Below are 12,518 nucleotides of genomic sequence, written 5' to 3'. Positions count from 1 at the left end.
AATGACTACTGATGGAAGAGTCACTACAAGACTGACTTCATTAATTTCTGGAAATCCATCTAAATCTACTTAAGTTTCACTATGCATTATGTAAAAGAATGTTCACCTTGCTTCCCTGGAGTCCAGTGGTTAAGAGTCTGTGCTAGCAACGCAAGGGGCACCAGTTCGATCCCTGATCTAAGATCCTTGGAACTAAGATCCCACATGCCCCGTGGCATGGCCAAAAAAATAAAATACCTAGTAATAAATCTAACCAAGGAGATGAAAGACCTGTACTCTGAGAACTATATGCCACGGGAGAAAGAAATTGAAAAGACACAAAGAAATGGATGTTCACCACATTAATCTAACAGCAAAAAACTACAAACCACCTAAGTGTTCATACCCAGCAACTGATTAAGTTGGGGAACCTCCATACAACAGCCTACGGTGTCCCTACTAAAAATAGGTAACACATTTTTATTACCACATACAAGGCATCGTTTTAAGTGTCTCATATGCTTATATTTCATCTTGATTTACTGTTTTATAGATGAGGAAACTGAGGTAGAGAGAGGTGAAGTAACTTGTTGAGAGACTGTGCTATACTGCTTTTGAAGATGGAAGGGGCCAGGAACCAAGGAATATAGATGGCCTCTAGGAACCAGCCCTAATACCTTGACTTTGTTTTTTTAATTTTTAGGCCACGCCGCATGGCGTACGGGATCTTAGTTCCCCGACCAGAGACCAAACCTGTGTTCCCCGCAGTGGAAGTGTGGAGTCAACCACTGGACTGCCAGGGAAGCCCCAATACCTTGACTTTGTATTTTGGACTCCAGAAATAAGATAAATTTGTTGTTTTAAGCCATTCAAGTTTGTGACAACTTTTTATAGCACCAGTAAGAAACAGATACAACATAGGAGGTATTAAAATACATGGACAAGTTTCCAGAAATGCTCTAAGCTAAAATTCAAGGTACAGTCATAAATTTCTGATCTGAACAAAAGGTTCTGTATCATTTACAAACCCACTGTTGAGAGCAGTGCTAGGTCTACAAAAAGATTGGTAACAGCTTAGTATAGATGATTTCCCTTTTTCTGTATAGATTTTGGAAATTAGTAGAAATATATCACAACAGGATCAGTCCTATCAGAATACCTTTTTTTTTTTTAGATGGCAGCTTCAACAAACTAGAGTCTGAGTATCAAAATTTCACTTTAATGAAACAAGTTCCTCTTAGGCATCACCTGAAACTTATTTTTTTAAATAAATTTATTTATTTTTGGCTGCATTGGGTCTTCCTTGCTGCACACGGGCTTTCTCTAGTTGTGGTGAGCAGGGGCTACTCTTCGTAGCAGTGCGTGGGCTTCTCATTGCGGTGGCTTCTCTTGTTGAGGAGCACGGGCTCTAGGCACACGGGCTCACTAGTTGTGGCTCCTGTTCTACAGTGCAGGCTCAGTAGTTGTGGCACATGGGCTTATTTGCTCCGCAGCATGTGGGATCTTCCTGGACCAGGGCCCAAACCCGTGTCCCCTGCATTGGCAGGCGGATTCTTAACCACTGAGCCACCAAGGAAGTCCGCTGAAACTCATTTTAACAAGAAAACCTTTTTGTGGTAATATTGTACTTGAAATTCCTAAACTCAAAGGATCTAAAACAGGTACTCTAATGCCTTAGTGATATCACGCTATTTACAAATATGAAGTTAATACAGTGAATGTGTTTCTACTCCCACTATAAAGGCATCAGATTAAAAAAAAAGTCTAATCACATAAAGGAATATAAAACTATTTATTGACCACTGTTCACCAGTATTTACAATAAAGTAAACAATATACAGTTGAATAACATTCTGATTACTACAAAGTTATCGTTTTTCCTGGCTTCTGCTGAACCAGTAACCCAAAATACTGAGAAGACTGAGCCTACATTTAAGGAATGGGCTGGGGTAAAGTTTGAAAAAACATGCAGGTCAAGTTTAGATTAGAAAACTTTGTTCACTCATTTATTCCTGCAGATCCTAAACTGCCAACATCTCTAACCACCTGATTAGGTTTCCATTAACAAGTCTGAGACATTCCATGTATCAGTCTTTCAGTAAATACAGCACACAGATTTCAACTTCTTATAAAAGAATGGTTTTCCAAAAGGAAGCTTTAAATGTCCATTTAACTAAGTCTTGCTTGGCTAATTAAAACACCAGAATTGTTTTATTTTTTTCATTTGGGTTGACAGAGATAAACTTTTCCTTTCGGGGGGGTTTTACATATAAAACTGCATTTATATGATGGTAGATATGGATGCAGATTCTGATAGGGCTGCTTTAAAAAATTACCCAATTTAAATGGTTTAATTTGTCATTAATTACAAAATTATTTGAAAGGTTAAGACTTAAATTTTCAATTTAAGTTGAAGTGATTTCTTTTATTGCGCAAAATGACAGAATCCCAGAAACATGGGCTCATCCATGGTTGTGAAAGGCTGTTTTTGTTTTGGTAAATGTGTTTAAACAATAACCAAAAAACCCCCAAACCATTTACATATGTATTTTATGTATACACATACAGAAAACCCAGAATGGTCCTTAGGCATATATGAGTTAAATGCAAATTCTAAATTCTGATTGAGTAATGACTATGGAGATTTTCCCCAACATTTAGAAAAGCTGTTCTCTAATGCAGAGGAAATAATATACCATGGTATCAAATGTTCTTTTATGCTAAAGGAAGCAACTACAGAAAGCTTTTATTTATTCAAAGTAACCAGTGCTACAGATGCAAAAAAAACAAAAACAAAACCCCCAAAAAACCCCCCAAAACCCAACAACTTCCCCAATACTACTTCAAAACGAACATATCAAACTGGATTTTCATTAGAATGTAGTTATTTCTTCACACTAATAAATCAAAAAACCAAGACCCAGATTTTATATATATATATAAATATATATAAAAAGCAATGCAAACAATTATTGAGCTTCATCTTCTGGACAAGAATGCCAAGTTAGTCTCTCCTCATAAAAAGCAATTACAATTTGAGGACACTTCATATTTGCCTCTTTTGCCAGCACCAAGTCCGCCTCATCTGAATCTTTCCTGTTGTGAGGAAAAAAAATATTCAATTAAAAAGTCTAAACTGTTTTTTGTCAACTGTTAACCATTCACTTAAGGATCATAACTCAATCAAAAGGTATTGCTTCAGGGTTATGTGGTTACTTGTGGCTGTGTTCCAATAAAACCTAATTTTCCAAAACAGGCCACAGTTTGCCACTCGTTGCTTTAGCAAAGTAACTAGAATCATCCTTTTAGCAGATAATTACTCTCTACCTAATGATGGTCAACTATTTATAAAACCTAGGTAGATATGTTTTTTAAAAATTCACAAGTTTTTAAAAAATATTATCTATTCTTACTTTAAAATATAACAAATTACCCACACACTTACCATTTCATGAGAAACATTAATTCTCCACTGCTGTCTGTGGCACCAATTATTCGCTCTGGGTCAAGACCTCTGGCAAAACCTCTTGGTTTATCAGCCTGTTTAAAAGAGGTTAAATGATTATTTACATAAATGTTCCCACACATTTTTTTCAGAGAGCAAACTAACAATATTAACTTCCAATTTGTTTTCATGATATATAACTTTTAAATAAAAACCTTCTGATGGTGAAACAAATGACCAGAGCAAGAGCCCATATTTAGTACTAAAACACATATTAACTTCCATTAAACTTACAAGTAGAAAAAACAAATCTGGATGTCTAAAATATTCTGAATCATAAATCTAGAAAACAGACAAAACTTTCTTCATTCAAAGACACCAAAAGGCAGGAAAAAACCCCAATCTCTCTTTTTTTGGTAATTCTAAATCAATTAATAATTATAAATTCTTGAAAGTCAGTATTTCAAATTACTTCTAGGAATCGTCTAAATTACCCACGTTATTTTTTAAAGCACACAGAAACTATAAACAGCAAAATAATAAAAACTTTAAAATGAGACTAATCAGTATTGTAATCAATCTGAATTACAGTAAACCTTATAAAATACTTCGTATAAACCAAAACTGTGGTCTGAGGGACTCCCGGGGATGCCTGAGACCTTCTGGAGTATCTGTTTATCTGCAAGATCTCCTCTTTTCATGTATCTGTGACTTTAAATTGTCTCTGCATATCTCCACCAAACAACATAGCACAGCAAATCGAATACAGGACTAATGCCTTATTAAGACAGACACTGACAAGATCTGCAAAAATGTAAAATGCCACTCTTCTCATTTAAAGTTATTTTTCATGAAAAGTTATGAATAACATGTAATAGTCTTCGTCATTCTTAACTGAATATACAAAACTGTGTAAGTTTCTACTTTAATTTCTAATGCAGTTAGTAGTGATAGTTATAATCCATATAAACAAGTTTTTTGGGATCCTAAATAATTTTCTAGAGTGTAAAGGGGACTTGAGACCAAAAAAGAGAAGTGCTTACATAACAAATCCTTTCTCCCCATGAGACTTTTTACATCATTATCTCGAGCTCTGGAGTCAGACTGCCTAGGTTATAATGATGACTCTAACCTTCACTGGCTGTGTGGCTTTGGGCAAGTTAACTTCTTTGTGATTCAGGTTCATTTTCTATAAAATACATACAATTAATACTATCTGTTTCATAGAAATTGTAAAGTATATGAAAAGCAAATTAAGTAATTTAGAACACTACTTGGCACATTACGAGGGCTCAATACGGGATGACTATTGTTATTAAACAGTGCTTCTGTTGAGCATGTGGTTGACTTCCAATTTACTTACAACTGCTTCTTAAGATTGTTACCTTTTTGCCTTGGCTGCTAAAGTGTTCAGAACCAAATTTGTAGCCCACCTCTGTTTCCCTTCTGTAAAAAATGAGGGTAATACCTATAAGCTTGACAGAACTGTCATTAAGAGTTAATGGACTGGGACTTCCCTGGTGGTGCAGTGGTTAAGAATCTGCCTGCTGATGCAGGGGACATGGGTTCGAGCCCTGGGCCAGGAAGATCCCACATGCCTCGGAGCAACTAAGCCCGTGCGCCACAACTACTGAAGCCGACGTGCCTAGAGCCCGTGCTTTGCAGCAAGAGAAGCCACCGCAATGAGAAGCCCACGCACTGCAATGAAGAGTCGTCCCCACTCGCTGCAACTAGAGAAAAGCCTGCAGGCAGCAACGAAGACCCAACACAGCGCCCCCCCCCCAAAAAAAAACAAAACAAAACAAGTTAATGGACTGCGAAGTACTTAGCATCTAGTTCAAATGATCAATTTCTTTTTTTGCGATTCGCGGGCCTCTCACTGTTGTGGCCTCTCCCGTTGCGGAGCACAGTCTCCAGACACGCAGGCTCAGAGGCCATGGCTCACGGGCCCAGCCGCTCTGCGGCATTTGGGATCTTCCCAGACCAGGGCACGAACCCATGTCCCCCGCATTGGCAGGCGGACTCTCAACCACTGCGCCACCAGGGAAGCCCCAAATGATCAAATTTTAAATCCAAAGTCCTGATCAATAAATCTGTATTGTATGTTTAGTCCCCAAGCCTAGATATAATTCAGACCCAAGACCTTTTCCCAAATTGCTGTGTTAGGCCAAAAGGCAGGACAAGTATGTTTTAAAGTTGAGGGTAAAAGCAAGGATTTATGTAATTTGCTCAAAGCCACAAAGAAATCAACGAAGCAAAGATTGGCTCAAAATACACATGCAGTGAATGAACCAATTATCTCATTTTATGCTAATAAAAATTAATAAAAAAATTATTATCCAAGATTATATACTTCAAAATCAAAGTAGTTTGGCAATACAAGAATCATGTGCCAAAGTTTTGGTCACTACCACTCACTAATGATCTGTAATCAAAATGTGCTATGTAGATTGTTTTCACTGTATTGCAAGGGATTTTCAATGATCAATTTTGTATTGTTTTTACTTAAGACAGCTGGTCTACATCAGAGGAAATCGTCTGATCTGAAGTCAAATTCATCAATCTATCCAAAATAACACTAGCACAATTTTAAGTGGTGTAAGCACTTACCAGACATTTACACAACGTAGGGTAAACCATGCCTATCCTTTCTGTCCCAAATATTAAATATTAAGTATTTTTAAAAGGCCTTTTAATGATATTTTTAAAGTACTTGAGTTTTAAGAAGTATTTAAAAAATCAAATCATCCTTTTACAAAAAGCCAGTTTGCTGGCCAATGTTTTATACGTACAGCATCTCTTTTCTTCTTTGATTTGCTATCATCAGATTCACTGTCAGATAAAGATTTTCTTTTTGTTCCATCTTTTTCTTTACCAGCTTTTTGAGAATTAAGAAATGCTTCAATTAACTCTGGACAATCTAAATTTTCTTCGGGTTCCCAAGTATTGTCTGCACTGTATTCGGTTAAAAAAAAAATTCATTCAATTAAACATGGTTCATCACCATCATCCAGATCCATTTAACACATACCTGACAAAAAGTCCTCTGTACTGCAGATATTAATCATTTCCCCCCTCCCCTCACATTCTTTTGAGGGAATCTATACTTCCTTTTGTGTCTACTTTCACAGTTCGTACTATGTGGGCAATGTTATTACCTCCAAGGTTAAACTGAACCTGGCTCTAGCAGAACAACTGGAACCAGTATTTTTCCAAGTTATGCGGACAACTCACTTTTGAATTCCTCTGGAAGAGCCTTTAAAAAAGGTGGATTCCTGGTTCCCACCTCAAATTACTTTATCAGATTGTTCCTAGGGTTGAGGCCTCCAATACTGTGTTTTAAAACACAGCAATTCAGAGGCACTCTCAAATGTGAGACAGTATTTTCAATTTCTGCTGGGTACTCAAATTGGGAAGTGATATAAAACAGGGGTTGGCAACTCACAAGTCAAATCCAGCCTTTTGTATGGCTGGCAAACTAAGACTGTTTTTTACATTGTTAATTGGTTGGGAAAAAATGTCACAATAAAAGTCACATGGAATTGAATTTTGGGGCCCATAAACAAAAGCATTATTAGAACACAGCCATGTTCATCTGTTTAATGTATTGCCTATTGCTGCTTCCGTACTACATTCTCAGAGTTGAATAGCTGTGACAGAAGCCCACAAAGCCTAGATTATCTACTATGTGACTCTTAAAGTCTGCCAATCCCTGATATACGGCAGAGATGACCATTTCCATGTGTTTTTCAGAAGGGCTGGAAAGAAAATGAGTATCAATTACCAAATGTGAAAGTAAGGTCACCCTACACCACTAGTTACAAGATGGCTAACTTTGTGTGCTCTGATCCAGAAAGCCTTTACAGAACTGGACAGAATGAAATGAATCATTTTAGAGATGCTAGGAAAGATGCTTTTAACCTCTGGTTACAACTTGGTCTGTTAATGCCCAGGCTCTACTTCTTAGAGCTTAGCATACAGTAAACCTAGTGTAGGCCCTGAATTACGATGAGCACTTCTGTTTAAGACCCACTAGTATACCTTACATAGCTTCACTATTTTTAACGTCCTCTGGAGGAAAACCGTGTACGTTAGGTATTCTTGGTAGTACAGTATCCAACTACATTAAAAAGCAAACTGTACTCTATATTATATAAATTTGACTCTCCAAGGTAATCAACTAGACTCAAATCTGCTCGGTTACCACTGTAGGCAAAAGACATGGCTCTTTTTAAACCTACCTCAAACAAGATACCCTGGATTAAAGGTGCTTTTAAATTTAAAGAAACTTACAGAAAATGGATAAAAAGATCTTAGACTAAAAACAAATTTTAAATGTTACTTAAGTGCCGTTAAACATATAATAAAAGCACTGAGATTTCTTACTCTGTAAATCCCTTCCACTTCAGGAAATACTCCACCTTCCCATTCACTACACGTCGGTCCAGTACTTTTTCTACCACAAATTCTTCAGGTTCTGCCTCTTCGACTTTTTTACTTTTTCCATTCTGTTTCTTTCCCATTTTTTGCTAAAACAAAACAAGAGAGATTTAAGAAATATCTTTTTTTTTTATTTTTTTAGTACACTTTAAAGGCTAGACTACTTATATTACCATTGCATTTGACACCTAAATTTCCACATCTATATCCAAGAGCAGATACCTTCTGAAAAAGTAAGTTAACAGCTAATAAAATAAAGGAATTCTTGATTCTGTGGCTTTAGCTCAAAACTATCACCCACCACCCTTCACTGAAATAATACAATCAAAAACATTCTTTGAAAGCATTGTTTTATCTTTTCCTGGTCTTATTTCTATGTAGTCTACAAGCCCAAATTTAGTAGAGTTTTCACTCATTTTAACCACAGGACAGCAACAAACAACTATTAGAAACTATTAGAGAATGATACAAAGGAGAATAACTAGTAGTGACAGGTCTTATTAGTGAACCATAGACCCATTAAAACTACAGCCCCCAAACACTAAGACCCCCTTTCCCAATTGAAACACTGATGTTAAAAGCGTCAACAATTTAAGAGAAAAGATAACTGCACAACAAAAACATGGTTCAGAACCCTGATATCAATTGCAGGGTCAACCAATGAGACCATAAATAGGTTAAAAAGGACAAGATCATTTCCCCATAATCTCTATATATAATGTCACTGACCACCCAGAACAAACCTATAATGCTGTCACTTCAAGAGGCCAAAATGCTGCATCATTTTAATTATCTAATGTGAAAAAATCCTTTTCTTGGCTTCTCAAGAGAAAGACTCTAAAGTGGTAGCCAATGAAACTAACTTACAAGTTTTTAGGTTAGATATTTTTTTTTTTTTGGTATAACACTCTTTGAGAGAAGCAGGAGACCAAGCTCAACAGACCAATAACTCAAAACAGATTTGTTATTGAAAATGGATAAACTTTCAAAAAAACCCGGAAATGGTTATTAAGAGACTAAGGGGAGAAATCCCACATGTTATGTTCATCTTGGAATCATTTCACCTTAAAACAGGTGCTATTAAAAAAAATTAATTGCTCAGTCACTAAAGTCATCCCTCCTAAAGCATGTAAGCAGAAAAATTAACAGCAATGGCTCAAGACTGCGAAAGACATTTAAAAATTCGTAATCATTTAGAGGTGTACACACACATGTAAGAAATAAAAATCCTCTGAAACTTAAATAATGCAGCAAACACCTGATTTTGTTGGATACCATTCCCCATGTCATATCTTATAACTTTCATTAGTCAAGATACTTGGGTATTGCACCCAGTTAAATAGCCTTCTGACTCCGTACAGTACAAGGAAGGTAATGATGGTGGTAGTGGAAAGAGTGAAGAAAAACTGGTAAAGACCAAAGCTTATCAGACACTGATCCTAAACGAAAAACAAAAAAAGTATGTCCATGAAACTAAGAGGCTAACAGAGTAAACAGGAAAACAAAAATAAACACAGAAAATGAAAGATAAAAAAAATTTGGTCCAAGAAATGAAGTATTTACTACTATGGTACCCATAAACTAGTTAAAAATGCTCATCCTTTTCTTTATAAAAGAAAATCCACCCACTTTCCCATTTAAATTACAGCACACATTATCTCACAACACTAACAAAATTATTTTAAAATGCAAAGTTAGGTAGATTCTGAAGACTATCAAACTGTATGCAAAGCAATTTAATTTTAATAGAAGCATCTATTTGCTTTCTCTATCTATATTCATCCTCAGTCTCAGGGACAGCTATTTCATTTCCCATCCAATACTTTTGATACTGGTGATTGTAAAGCCAATTTAATTATCTACATTTTGGTTTACTAATTATGAAATTTGAAGGACAGTTCAATCCTGAGGAAGCACAGATTATGCTTTGTGCTTTTTCCATTGATGGCTTTGATGGGAATAAATTATGCCACCAGACAGGCTTTATATTTAAATGTTTCTCAGGATGTTTGACTTAAAAGTGCAATCTAATGATGAAACAAATTAAAAATCACCAACATGCCCTTTATATTGCGAAACCCAAGGGGAGAACACACAAACCAAAACCGTTTTGCTTTATTTAGATGTTTACACTCACCTTTATATACTTGCAATTATTAACGCAATGTGTTAGAATTAAATACTGTGGGAACCATAACTTTGAATTTCGTGATTTTTATGTAAATATTCCAATGGCTATGTTAAAACTCCAAACTTGACATGGCTGAATACATACATGTCTACAGGTTTATAGAAGTTTTAATGAAGCCTAAGAATGCAAACTGTGGGTTTAAGAAACTGCTGGAGAGAAAAAACTTAATTGCTCAAAAGATCCAGAATATCTAGTTTCCTCTTTCCTGAACGTATGTGTGATGTTTTTTCATGTCGTGTATTAAAAAAAACGCACTGCAATGATTTAAGACCCTTCTGTATTTTAGAATAAGCAAGTTTGAAATATGACAGTGACCAATTCGAAACATTCAATGACTTTTGTCTCCATCTAAGTGTACAAGGTAACTAACTGTTCTTTAAACAGGGCAATGCTGAAAATACCTGCTTCCCCTAGAATTCAGTAGAGTGATTTAGAGAATAGTATGCCAATCAACAAGGGCTTTATTGCTTTGTCTGTGTATGCTTGTAACATTCTTCCAGGTCACATAAGTTTTGTATCTTTATTTCAAGATAAGAATACTTGGTAAAAATTTATTTCGTGCTACTCTCCCAAGATTAGGTTTCTCTAAACGAATCAAGACACTATTAAGCCAAGTCAATAAATATCTCAATGTAGTAATTTCCTTTTTGCTCCTAACTCTCCCCGTAATAACAGTGGGGCGAGAAGGGACTGGAAACTATATATGGATGTAAATTTCTCAACCACAGAGATGCAAAGTTATAATTTTTGGAGAAAAAAAGTTTGTGTTAGATCCTTAAATATTTTAGGTTGTCATTAACTTACCAATGTAGTTTTATTGGACGCCATTTTTTATTGCAGACTTGAAGAGCTATTACTAGAAAAATGCATGACAGTTAAAAAAGTTTGCAAGACACAAAAAAGTGGCTAAACATAAGTTTTGTTTGGATTCCAACCCCCACCTAGGTAACTCACGTTATCAAACATGTATACAAATCCACAGAGAAGCAGTTTTGAGATTCTGCACGAAGTAGTGATACATGCCTAAGAGTGTATCAGTGTTGTAACCAAGTGTACCTAGATAACCTTACCGGGCACGTTAGTACCCGAGAAAGCTTTACAGGGTAAAAAATAGACAATTTTTTTTTCCCTATCCAAATCCCACTTATAACCATAGTCAGAATTTTTTTTAAAATGGCCAAATAGTTTGGTTCAAAATCAAATGACTGCCCAAACGATCACAATAACCAATTACTGTGAATTTCTCCTCTACACTTAACAGTCCAAACAGTCGCCTATGTAATGTAATCCCAACCTGGTTTCTTCTTAGCAACCCTCCCTTTCCAATCACTAGTTAAAAAATTAAAGGAAAAACACACCGAGATGTTCCAGTCCCATTTTGTGCCACTTTTGAAACCAAATCACTTCTTTTCTGCACTTTCATCCGCTCCCCTTAAGCCCCTGCCCCACCCGGCTTAACAAGGCCTTAGCGCCCGGCCCCCGCCCCGCCCCCTCCCCCCCACGGGAGCGCGGGCCTCGTGGTCAGCGCATCCGCGGGGAGAAACAAAGGCCGCGGCGTGGGGGCTCAAGGGCACTGCGCCACGGGGCCCGCGCCTCCCCCGACCAGGCGGCGGCCACGTAACGAAGCGCCCGCCGCAGCCTCCGGACATCGGGCCGCGCGGATACGGGAGAATGCACCGCCCTCCCTGGAGGCCCAAGTCGCCGACCGAGGCCGGGAGGGGAAGGAGAGCCCCTCTTCTTGATCCGGGATGGGGGAGGGGAGAAAGAAATGCGCTTTGTCTAGAAATAAGGCAGTTGTCGCCACAGCTTTCAACCTTGGGGAGAAGAGTCTCGTCCCCTAAACCAACTACAGACGCCGGCCCAGCGCCAGGCCCGCCGCGGGGTCTCTGTTCGCTTCTCCTTTCCTTCCCACCAGCTCCTGATTCAGGGTTGGGCGGGGAAGGGATGGGAAGCGGGGAACTGGGGGCCTCTGGGGCGCATGTGGTATCTTAAGCAACACCACCGAGTGAAAGCTAGAGAAAAAGAAAGACACCGACTTCACCGCCTCCGAGCTGCTCCGGGTCCCGGGTCTGCACCGTCTCCGGCCCTGCGCGCCTCAAGCTCCAGCCACATCCGAAGGGGAGGGGGCTGGGGAGCAGCGCGCGGGGCCGCCGCTGGGGGGAGGGGAAGGTGGCACCGCCCACGCCCGGCGGCCGCGAGGGGCGGGGTGGGCGCGCGCCCCGCGGCGGGGAGGGATCGTGCGCCGCGCAGTGCCCGCCGGGAGCCCGAGCCCGGGAGGGAGAGGGAGCGGGAGAGCGGGCGGTGACGGTGGCGCTTACCGTTCGTGGCGTGGCGCCTGGTGGTCCTCGGAGGGGAGGGGAGGGAGAGGGAAGGGGTGGGTGAGGGCCGTGACCGAAGTCTCCTCGGCGGAGGTTTTTCCTGCTTTGCAGCAGTAGTGGCTGGCGCCAAAACAGGACTCCGCCC

At 38.8% G+C, this 12,518-nt stretch overlaps 1 protein-coding gene across 4 annotated transcripts; it reads right to left on the bottom strand.

Moving 5' to 3' along the window:
* Nucleotides 1-1,757: 1,757 nt before the first annotated feature.
* CBX3 (chromobox 3) lies at nucleotides 1,758-12,466 on the bottom strand. Of its 4 annotated transcripts, none has more exons than XM_082632545.1 (6): nucleotides 12,374-12,466; nucleotides 10,860-10,911; nucleotides 7,811-7,953; nucleotides 6,217-6,379; nucleotides 3,425-3,519; nucleotides 1,758-3,075 (listed from the first exon to the last, which is right to left on the bottom strand). In XM_082632545.1, exons 2-6 carry the CDS (start codon nucleotides 10,881-10,883, stop codon nucleotides 2,949-2,951), a joined length of 552 nt encoding a protein of 183 aa, XP_082488671.1. In that variant the 5' UTR covers nucleotides 10,884-10,911; nucleotides 12,374-12,466; the 3' UTR covers nucleotides 1,758-2,948. The 4 variants fall into 4 exon arrangements, with proteins under 4 accessions (XP_082488671.1, XP_082488669.1, XP_082488670.1 ...); XM_082632543.1 differs by lacking the exon at nucleotides 12,374-12,466 and adding an exon at nucleotides 12,092-12,209; XM_082632544.1 differs by lacking the exon at nucleotides 12,374-12,466 and adding an exon at nucleotides 11,010-11,466.
* Between the last annotated feature and the right edge of the window lie 52 nt (nucleotides 12,467-12,518).

This window comes from Mesoplodon mirus (assembly GCF_964341445.2).
Source record: "Mesoplodon mirus genome assembly, chromosome: 9".
NCBI lineage: Eukaryota > Metazoa > Chordata > Mammalia > Artiodactyla > Ziphiidae > Mesoplodon > Mesoplodon mirus.
This window is presented reverse-complemented; position numbering and strand designations above follow the sequence as displayed.

Bases quoted from the DNA above. Each gene is read 5' to 3' on its own strand.
- CBX3 (XM_082632545.1), bottom strand. From the start codon at position 10,883: ATGGCGTCCAATAAAACTACATTG. The intron at 6,380-7,810 runs GTAAGAAATCTC...AACCGAATACAG, and splicing joins AAGTGGAAGGGATTTACAGA to TGCAGACAATACTTGGGAAC. The intron at 3,076-3,424 runs GTAAGTGTGTGG...TCCTCACAACAG, and splicing joins TTAATGTTTCTCATGAAATG to GAAAGATTCAGATGAGGCGG.